This window comes from Mobula birostris, chromosome 9 (assembly GCF_030028105.1).
Source record: "Mobula birostris isolate sMobBir1 chromosome 9, sMobBir1.hap1, whole genome shotgun sequence".
NCBI classification, from domain to species: domain Eukaryota; kingdom Metazoa; phylum Chordata; class Chondrichthyes; order Myliobatiformes; family Myliobatidae; genus Mobula; species Mobula birostris.
Genome location: NC_092378.1, coordinates 1,345,670 through 1,356,641, shown reverse-complemented (window position 1 = coordinate 1,356,641; position 10,972 = coordinate 1,345,670). Strand labels below are relative to the sequence as shown.

The window sequence follows — 10,972 nt, the reverse complement described above, 5'->3', positions numbered from 1 at the left end:
CTCAACTCCACACACTCTACACTCCGGTAGCCTACACCCAGCTCAACTACCCAACAGTCAATTCCAGTACACTAATCCCCACCCTACACACTATTCCATTCCCATGCACTCATCTCCACACTAAACATATCTCCAGAACCCCACACTCATTTCTACTACCCTACACCCATCTCCGGTACCCTACATCCAGCTCCACTACAATATAGCGATCTCCACTACCCGACACCCACCTGCACTAACACTGTTCTCCACCCTAAACACATCTCCACTACAGTACACTCATCTCCAGTACCCTATAGCCATATCAACTGCACTACACTCATCTCCACCCATCTCCTCTACCCTACACCCAACTCCACTACCTTACACTGAACTCCACAAACCCTACACCCATCTCTACTACCCTACACTCACCTCTACTACCCAACACTTACCTCCTGCCCTACACCCACCTCTATCCCGTCCGCTACTCGACCTCATCTTCACCCTCCATCCACTCTCACCCCTCTCACTCTCCACCCAATTCAGCCAGTACCAACACTAACACCAAGCACCCAGCCTCAGCCAACACCTCCAGTTTAAATTCTATGCGGAATATTTTGGAGGATCAAGAACCAAGAAAACACGCCGCCCTCCCCACTCAATTAGGCCCCGCCCGCGCCGTTGCTGGGGTGACGGGACCGCCGGGTGATGGGTTAGGCCGGTGGGCGGGGCGAGACGGGACGCTGCGGGAGCGGCTGCAACTCGAGTGTCAGGCTGTGCCAGGCCTCGGGATGGCGGCGATGGAGCGCGGGACCGAGGTAAACGTAGAGGCGGCGCTGGCGGCGTTGGAGAGCGGCGACAACGCCGAGCTGGAGCGGCAGTTGCGGGGATTCAACCGGCAGGTGAGAGGCAGGCCGGAGGCCTAGGGCTGACGTGCGGTGATGGGGAGCGATAACCCGCTGCCGCCTCAAAACAGTCCAGTTACTTGTATTCCCTCCCCTCCCCTCCCCTCCCCTCCCCTCCGCACAGCTGTAATCCTCTCCCTCAGTCTCACACCTTCAATTTCTCCTCCAGCCTTCCGTCAATTCCCTCCCCTCCCAATTCTCCCCACCCACCCACCCACCACCCTCTGCCCTCTCCCCTCTCCCTCTCCCCCACCACTCTCCCCGCACTCCCTCCTCTTCCCCAAACCCCTCTCCCCCAACCTCCCCCTCCACACTCCCCCCCAACCTCCCCCTCCCCCTCCTCTTTCCCCAATCCCCTCTCCCCCATCCACCCCCTCCCCAACCTCCCCCTCCCCATCTTCCCCCTCCCCTTCCCCCTCCCCTTCCTCCCCCTCCCCTTCCTCCCCCCCCTTCCTCCCCCTCCCCTTCCCCCCTCCCCTTCCTCCCCCTCCCCTTCCTCCCCCTCCCCTTCCTCCCCTCCCCCCCTCCCCTTCCTCCCCCTCCCCCCCTCCCCTTCCTCCCCCTCCCCCCCTCCCCTTCCTCCCCCTCCCCTTCCTCCCCCTCCCCTTCCTCCCCCCTCCCCTTCCTCCCCTTCCTCCCCTTCCTCCCCCTCCCCCCTCCCCTTCCCCCCCTCCCCCCTCCCCTTCCCCCCCTTCCCTTCCCCCCCTTCCTCCCCCTCCCCCCCTTCCTCCCCCTCCCCTTCCCCCCCTCCCCTTCCCCCCTCCCCTTCCCCCCTCCCCTTCCCCCCTCCCCTTCCCCCCTCCCCTTCCCCCCCTCCCCTTCCCCCCTCCCCTTCCTCCCCCTCCCCCCTCCCCTTCCTCCCCCTCCCCCCTCCCCTTCCCCCCTCCCCCCTCCCCTTCCCCTTCCTCCCCCTCCCCTTCCTCCCCCTCCCCTTCCTCCCCCTCCCCCCTCCCCTTCCTCCCCCTCCCCCCTCCCCTTCCTCCCCCTCCCCCCCTCCCCTTCCTCCCCTTCCCCCCCTCCCCTTCCTCCCCTTCCCCCCCCTCCCCTTCCTCCCCTTCCCCCCCTCCCCTTCCTCCCCTTCCCCCCCATCCTTCCTCCCCTTCCCCCCCTCCCCTTCCTCCCCTTCCCCCCCTCCCCTTCCTCCCCTTCCCCCCTCCCCTTCCTCCCTTCCCCCCTCCCCTTCCCCCCTCCCCCCCTCCCCTTCCCCCCCTCCCCCCCTCCCCCCCCTCCCCTTCCCCCCCTCCCCCCTCCCCTTCCCCCCTCCCCCCTCCCCTCCCCCCCCTCCCCCCTCCCCTTCCCACTCCCCCCTCCCCTTCCCCCCTCCCCCCTCCCCTTCCCCCCTCCCCCCTCCCCTTCCCCCCTCCCTTCCTCCCCTTCCCCCCCTCCCCTTCCTCCCCTTCCTCCCCTTCCTCCCCTCCTCCCCTTCCCCCCCTCCCCCCCCTCCCTTCCTCCCCTCCCCCCCCTCCCCCTTCCTCCCCTTCCCCCCCCTTCCTCCCCTTCCCCCCCCCTTCCTCCCCTCCCCCCCTTCCTCCCCTTCCTCCCCTTCCCCCCCTTCCTCCCCTTCCCCCCCTCCCCTTCCTCCCCTTCCTCCCCTCCCCTTCCTCCCCTTCCTCCCCTTCCTCCCCTTCCCCCCCTCCCCTTCCTCCCCTTCCTCCCTCCCCTTCCTCCCCTTCCCCCCCTTCCTCCCCTTCCCCCCCTTCCCCCCCTCCCCTTCCTCCCCTTCCCCCCCTCCCCTTCCTCCCCTTCCCCCCCCTTCCTCCCCTTCCCCCCTCCCCTTCATCCCCTTCCCCCCTCCCCTTCCTCCCCTTCCCCCCCTCCCCTTCCTCCCCTTCCCCCCCTTCCCCCCCTTCCCCCCTCCCCTTCCTCCCCTCCCCTTCCTCCCCTTCCTCCCCTTCCTCCCCTTCCCCCCTCCCCTTCCTCCCCTTCCTCCCCTTCCCCCCCTTCCCCCCTCTCCTTCCTCCCCTTCCCCCCCTCCCCTTCCTCCCCTTCCCCCCCTCCCCTTCCTCCCCTTCCCCCCCCCTTCCTCCCCTTCCCCCCCTCCCCTTCCCCCCCTTCCCCCCCTTCCCCCCCTTCCCCCCCTTCCCCCCCTCCCCTTCCTCCCCTTCCCCCCCCCCTCCTCCCCTTCCCCCCCTTCCCCCCCTCCCCTTCCTCCCCTTCCTCCCCTTCCTCCCCTTCCTCCCCTTCCTCCCCTTCCCCCCCTCCCCTTCCCCCCCTTCCCCCCCTTCCCCCCTCCCCTTCCTCCCCTTCCCCCCTTCCCCCCCTCCCCTCCTCCCCCTTCCCCCCCTTCCCCCCCCCTTCCTCCCCCTCCCCTTCCTCCCCCCCCTTCCTCCCCTCCCTCCCCCCTCCTCCCCTCCCCTTCCCCCTTCCTCCCCCTCCCCTTCCTCCCCCTCCCCTTCCTCCCCCTCCCCTTCCTCCCCCTCCCCTTCCTCCCCCTCCCCTTCCTCCCCCTCCCCCTCCCCCCTCCCCTTCCTCCCCCTCCCCCTCCCCTTCCTCCCCCTCCCCCTCCCCTTCCTCCCCCTCCCCCCTCCCCTTCCTCCCCCTCCCCTTCCTCCCCCTCCCCCCCTCCCCTTCCTCCCCCTCCCCCCTCCCCCTCCCCCTCCCCCCCTCCCCTTCCTCCCCTTCCTCCCCCTCCCCTTCCTCCCCCTCCCCCCCTCCCCTTCCTCCCCTCCCCCCCTCCCCTTCCTCCCCCTCCCCCTCCCCTTCCTCCCCCTCCCCCCTCCCCTTCCTCCCCCTCCCCCCTCCCCTTCCCCTTCCTCCCCTTCCTCCCCCTCCCCCCTCCCCTTCCTCCCCCTCCCCCCTCCCCTTCCCCTTCCTCCCCCTCCCCCCCTCCCCTTCCTCCCCTTCCTCCCCCTCCCCCCTCCCCTTCCTCCCCTTCCTCCCCCTCCCCCCCTCCCCTTCCTCCCCCTCCCCCTCCCCTTCCTCCCCCTCCCCCCTCCCCTTCCTCCCCCCTCCCCTTCCTCCCCCTCCTCCCCTCCCCCCTCCCCTTCCTCCCCCTCCTCCCCTCCCCCCTCCCCTTCCTCCCCCCCTTCCCTCCCCCCCTTCCTCCCCCCCTTCCTCCCCCCCTTCCTCCCCCTTCCTCCCCCCTTCCTCCCCCTCCCCTTCCTCCCCCTCCCCTTCCTCCCCCTCCCCTTCCCTTCCCCACTCCCCCTCCCCTTCCCCTCTCCCACTCCCCCTCCCCTTCCCCTCTCCCACTCCCCCTCCCCCTCCCCTCTCCACCCTTCACTTCCCCACTCCCCCCTCTCCCCACCACTCTCTCCCACTCTTCCCTCCCCCACCACTCCCTCTCCCACCCACCTTCCCCTCTCCCCCTCCCATTCCCCTCTCCCCCTCCCCTTCCCCTCTCCCCCTCCCCTTCCCCTCTCCCCCTCCCCTCTCCCCCTCCCCTTCCCCTCTCCCCCTCCCCTCTCCCCCTCCCCTTCACCTCTCCCCTCCCCTTCACCTCTCCCCCTCCCCTTCCCCTCTCCCCCTCCCCTTCCCCTCTCCCCTTCCCCTCTCCCCTTCCCCTCTCCCCTTCCCCTCTCCCCTTCCCCTCTCCCCCTCCCCTCTCCCCCTCCCCTTCCCCTCTCCCTCTCCCCCTCCCCTCTCCCCCTCCCCTCTCCCCTTCCCCTCTCCCCTTCCCCTCTCTCCCCTACCCCCCTCTCCCCCCTCTCCCCCCTCTCCCCCCTCTCCCCCCTCTCCCCCTTCCCCCCTCTCCCCCTTCCCCCCTCTCCCCCTTCCCCCCCTCTCCCCCTCCCCCTTCCCCCTCTCCCCTCTCCCCCTTCCCCCCTCTCCCCCTTCCCCCCTCTCCCCCTTCCCCCCTCTCCCCCTTCCCCCCTCTCCCCCTTCCCCTCTCTCCTCTTCCCCTCTCCCCCTCCCCCCACCACTCTCTCCTACTATCCTTCTCCCCTGCACTCTCCTCCCTCCTTTTCACCCCCTCCCACTCTCCTCCCCCTCCCCCTCCCCCCCCACTCTCCCCCCACTCCCTCCTCTTTCCCCAATCCCCTCTCCCCCTCCCCATCCTCCCCATCCTCCCCCTCCCCTTCCCCATCCTCCCCCTCCCCTTCCCCATCCTCCCCCACCCCTTCCCCTCTCCCCTTCCCCTCCACTCTCCCCCCTTCCCCTCCACTCTCCACCCTTCACTTCCCCACTCCCCCCTCTCCCCACCACTCTCTCCCACTCTTCCCTCCCCCACCACTCCCTCTCCCACCCACCTTCCCCTCGCCCCCTCCCCTTCCCCTCCCCTTCCCCTCCCCTTCCCCTCCCCCCTCCCCTCTCCCCCCCTCCCCTCTCCCCCCTCCCCTCTCCCCCCCTCCCCTCTCCCCCCTCCCCTCTCCCCTCTCCCCCCTTCCCCCTCCCCCTTCCCCTCTCCCCCTCCCCCCACCACTCTCTCCCACTATCCTTCTCCCCTGCACTCTCCTCCCCCTCCCCCCACTGTCCTCCCTTCTCTCCGCCTGCTCTCCCCCTTCACCCACTCACGCCTCCCACTCCACCTGCTTTGCCCCCCACCCCGCTCTCTCTCCCCCCAATCACCCCCCACCCTCCAGAGATATGGGGCTGGGCAAATTGTGTAGGGAAATGTAAGGTTGAATTGGAGCACAATTTGACAGTGACGTTAAATAACTCAGTACATTTGATAACCTCTCCTAGTAGTTGGAGTACCCTGTTGCAGTGCTTTCTCTTGTTTGTGACATTTCCGACATTTGCTGTGTTTTATTTAACAGAACAGCCAAACTTTCAAGTTTGATCAAAACGAACAAGAAGCTAGAAAGGTAAGGAACTGATAAATACCCAACAACCCCACAGAAATGTTTGCTTAAAATGCCCGCTCATTTAGCAGAGTATGACAATGTCATTGTACATAAATGGCAATCTCAACTATTCATCTCAAGCTAGGTTTCTGCAGACTTTAGTTCCCACGTGATCTCCTGGTTCCTCTCTATCTTCTTCTTCCAACAGAATATCTTGTACTTATGATTTCTTATTTCATCCTTACATTTAAATATTTTGTTTGATACAGTTTAAATAATGCATAACTTTAATTAAATAGTTAAATGGAATTGATGTTCAGGACCTCTGTTCAGGTAACACACTCACAAAATTTTGGAGAAACTCAGCAGCTCTCCATTATCCTCCCATATACACACAAGAGATTCTATAGGTACTGGAAATCTAAAGTAATACACATAAAATGTTGGAGGAACTCAGTAGCTGTACATTATCCTCTCACAGAAGCCCAGAGTCATGGTAATACATTATAAAATTTTGGTTAGGCAGTGCCTGGATTGCCCTCTGCCTCACTTTTTTTTAGTGTACAGTATTTCTGTTTTTGCACATTCTTTTAAATCTATTCAATATAAAAGTATGACTATGACTACTTGTTTATTTATTATTATGTTTTTATTATTATTTTTCTCTCTCTGCTAGATTATGTATTGCATTGAACTGCTGCTGCTAAGTTGAAAAATTTCACATCACATGCCGGTGATAATAAACCTGATTCTGATCTGGTCACAACACTCTGAGAAGGTTGTCATTGCACCGAAGACAATGATTTACTGGGGATGCTTGAGACATCATTGGTATAACCATATAACCGTATAACCATATAACAATTACAGCATGGAAACAGGCCATCTCAGCCCTTCTAGTCCGTGCTGAACTCTTACTCTCACCTAGTCCCACGGACCTGCACTCAGCCCATAACCCTCCATTCCTTTCCTGTCCATATAGCTGTCCAGTTGATGAAGGGTCTCAGCCCAAAATGCCAACTGTTTACTTCCCTTCGTAGATGCTGCCTTACCTGCTGAGTTCCTCTAGCATTTTGTGTGTAAGGCAGACTGTACCTGTTGATACTATAGGCAGCCTGTCTGAATTTTATTCCAGGGATAATTGAACTGCTCATGTTTGGTCGTGGGTTGTGATCAAGTTATAGATTATGTTGTTTTCTGCATGAAAAGAAAGCCTGATCTTTCATGATTTATTAGGTTTTTTGTGTTCTCATAGCGGATGTCTGTCAATATCCTAAAGGTCTCAGTGGCAAAATAATCATAACTTGACGCTTTCTTTGCTCTCAAGCTATTGTTGTGGCAGTGAATTGAGTTTATGCACGGGCCCTGCCATTTCTGGGTGCAGGCAATGCCTTCAAATGTGGCTGTCTGAGTACCTCAGTATAACTCCATAGTACTGTGGGAGGGTTTCTCCATGAAAGTATAACCTAGAAATATCTAGTCACATGACAAAATGTTAGCACTGCTTTGATCATGATAACTGTCCTGTCCCTGGAGAAGTTCAAAGTAAATTTAATCAGAATTAGGTTTATCATCATCAGTAAATGTCGTGAAATTTATTAACTTGGAAGCAAAGTTCAATACAATACATGATAATGTAGAAAGAATAAATAAATTAAGTGTGTGTATATAGTAGATTAATATATATATTAGATTAAAATAGTGCAAAAACAAATAATATATTTAAAAAAGTGAGGTAGTGTTCAAGGGTAGAAAGAATAAATAAATTAAGTGTGTGTATATAGTAGATTAATATATATATTAGATTAAAATAGTGCAAAAACAAATAATATATTTAAAAAAGTGAGGTAGTGTTCAAGGGTTCAATGTCCATTTCGGAATCAGATGGCAGAGTGGAAGAAGCTATTCCTGAATTTGCTGAGTGTGTGCTTTCAGGCTTCTGTACCCCCTGATGAGGACAGGGCATGCCCTGGGTGAATGAACATCTCCTTTCTGAGGCACTATATCTTTGGTATTTCAGAGGCTAGTACCCAAGATGGAGCTGCCTAATTTTATGATTTTCAGTAGCTTCTTTCAGTCCTGTGCAGTTTCCTCCCCCCGACCCCTGTACCAGACAGTGATGCAATCTGTCAGAATGCTCTCCACAGTATATCTATAGAGGTTTTTGAGTGTTTTAGTTGACAAAGCAAATCTCTTCAAAGTCCAAATGAAATATAGCTAAATATTATTAAAATGCATATAGTCTGTGTCACTATATATTACTTTGAGATTCGTATTCTTGCAGGCATTTACAAGTAAAGCAATACAGTAAAATTTATGAAAAACTGTACATTGGATCTAGGAGGAAGTACAGGAGCCTGAAGACACACATTCAACATTTTAGCAACAGCTTCATCCCCTCTGCCATCATACCTAAGAACGGACAATGAACCCATGAACACTACCTCAATATTTTTTTCCTTTTCTTTGCTGTCTTTTTGCACTATTTATTTAATTAGTTTTTAATATATTTTTCATTGTAATTTTGATTCTCATTGTAATTTTTAAAAATTATGTATTGCAATGTACTACAATACTTACTGTCAGTTGCATGGCTGTTAGACACTACACCGTGCTTGGAGTGAACAGATTTTTAAAATAGTGTCACTTGCGTGTTTTTTTGTTCAAACCGCAGTGATTTTTGTCACTGATAGTTGGTGAGAAATAGTAGTAATACAATTCAGAACTATTTTGCTCACTGTGGTTTCAAGCATTCAGGCTTGGAGAACACAGAAGTGGCTAGGAGTCAAAATGAAATTATTTCACTACTTCAACAAGTTAGGATCTACGAAGAATTTGAAGTTACAGGTTTCCCCCGCCATCTGAAGGTAGAGCGTTCCTATGAAGCGGTTCGTAAGCGAAATGTCGTAAAGCGAAGAAGCAATTACCATTTATTTATATGGGAAAATTTTGTGAGCGTTCGCAGACCCAAAAATAACCCACCAAATCATGCCAAATAACACATAAAACCTAAAATAACAGTAACATATAGTAAAAGCAGGAATGATATGATAAATACACAGCCTATATAAAGTAGAAATACTTTTCCACAATCACTGCCGGCACAGACCTCCGTAGCAAAAATCTCACACAAGCGCCGTCGGCAGAAAATCTCACGCAAGCGCTGTTGGCAAAAACACGCGCAAGCGCTCTCCAGTAACCTTTAAACTATGAAGCTGCCAAATCATACCAAATAACACGTAAAAATACACAGCCTATATAAAGTAGAAATAATGTATGTACAGTGTAGTATCACTTACCGGAATCGGGACGGCGCAGAGCACACTGATGATGGTGTGTTAGACTGAGTCGCCGCAGGTTGGGGTGGTGCAGTGGCCTCACCCTCCAGGCCGCCGACAAATACCGAACCGCGAAGCATGCAGGGGTGCAGCGGTAGCCAGGAGGCATCCAGCACATCTTTAAGAAAAAACCCAAAATAAACATGCTAATTAATTACGTGTTGGGCGGCACCTAATTAATTAGCATGTTTATTTCGGCTTCTTTCTTAAAGATGTGCTGTGTGCCTCCCGGCTATTGCTGCATTCTCCGCGAATCAGTACAGTATCTGTCCGCGGCCTGGGTGGTGGGACACTGGGGTGTTATCTCATCGTCTGTTTCCATTAGAGCAGGCAGCTCATCTTCTCCTATGACTGCCTGCCTCGATGTCGAAGGTCGAGGTTCATCACCTGCTGTGGCTGATGTGGAAGGCTTGCTTGCTTGACTGCTGAGCCTCGTGCACTTTTCTATCATATTTTCTTTATAAGGACTCAAACCATCTTGCAAATATCCCCTAAAACTACGTACCCTTTCAAAATTAAAGTCGTACTTTATCATTGCAGCAAAAATCTCACGCAGTCACTTTCGGTCCGTTCGTTACTGCATTTGGTTTCGATTGTTATCCTTTCCTCTTCCAATTGCATCAGCTCTTCATCTATCAGTTCTTGGTCATCGGATGCCAAAACCTCTTCAACATCATCTTCGTCAGCTTCCACAAGCCAAACTCACTTAGTCCTTACTTCGTTCACCACAATCAAAACGCTTAATTATGTCTAGTTTTACGCTAAGTGTAACACCCTTACGAGCTCTTTTAGGCTTTTCCAATACCTTAGAACTCATGTTGCAAATGGCTGCTCACAGGCACATGTTTAAGCAATGCCGGCAAGAATGCAGTTCTGAATCCGGGGAGAGCGGCTGCTGTGGGAGGGAAAAGTGGGAATAATGGCTCGAGATGGGAAATGATAATGTGGAAGTGACAGAAGGTTGAAGGTTATGGAGAAGCAATGAATGGAGTGTTAATACTTTAGATACCGGCTGGGGCTAGATACCGGCTAGATACTGCCTTTTATCACGCGCTGATTTTTTTTTCGTAACAGTGAAAGCACCTTCTGAAAGCGAAAACAGGGTACTAATGTAGGTCTTTCGTAACAGTGAGGTTTCGTAAAGCGAACATTCAAAAAGCAGGGGACACCTGTATTATGCCTAAATAATGGAGATACAATGCGATGAGGGAGGATTTGGCTAGTGTAGAGTGGGAACACAGGCTATATGGTGGGACAGTTGAGGAACGGTGGAAGACTTTCGAAAAGATTTTTCACTGTGCTCAACAAAAGTATATTCCAGTTAAAAGCAAGGACAGTAAGGGTGGGGAGAGCCAGCCTTGGATAACTAAGGAAATAAAAGAAGGCATCAAACTAAAAGCTCATGCATACAAAGTCGCCAAGAGTAGTGGGGAAACTGGAAGATGAGGAAAACTTTAAAAAGCAACTAAGTGCCCCTAACCGAGCAATAAAGAAAGGGAAGCTAGATTATGAAAAGAAACTAGCACAAAATATAAAAACAGATAGTAAAAGTTTTTATAATTATATAAAACGGAAGAGGGTGGCTGAAGTGAATGTAGGTCCCTTGGAGGATGAGAAGGGGGGAATTGATACTGAGTGATGAGGAAATCGCCGAGGCTTTGAATGACTTATCTTGTGTCGGTCTTCACAGTGGAGCATGCATCTAACATGCCAGAAAAGATAGGTTAAGGATGCAATGTGATTGGTGATGCTGGGCCTGCCCAGGAATCTAGACTTACATACACACCGAGTGAATTCTGGGTGGTTTAGGGGAAAAATAGGTGACATTTAGGAGATAAATTGTGTTATGACCGTTATTTAGTAACTTTTGTGAAAGGTGAGGTGTTATCCATATTCATCATAATCTCAATATGAAATATATTTTTACTCTTTAATGTTTTCTCCTCACCTTGAGAACATTGACATTTAATTAAGTTTTTTTTCCCCAGTTTGGACCTATGAGCACTACCCCATTACTTTG

At 54.5% G+C, this 10,972-nt stretch overlaps 1 protein-coding gene across 3 annotated transcripts in view; it reads left to right on the top strand.

The window, feature by feature from the left end:
• The first annotated feature begins 680 nt into the window (after positions 1-680).
• ric8b (RIC8 guanine nucleotide exchange factor B) overlaps positions 681-10,972 on the top strand; it is a 105,011-nt gene continuing 94,719 nt past the window's right edge. For 2 of the 3 annotated variants that reach the window (XM_072267348.1, XM_072267350.1), the window contains exons 1-2: positions 681-884; positions 5,588-5,635. In XM_072267348.1, coding sequence (XP_072123449.1) covers positions 774-884; positions 5,588-5,635 — 159 coding nt within the window. In that variant the 5' untranslated portion in view covers positions 681-773. The remainder of the gene's footprint in view (positions 885-5,587; positions 5,636-10,972) is intronic. The other variant, XM_072267347.1, reaches the window with a different exon arrangement.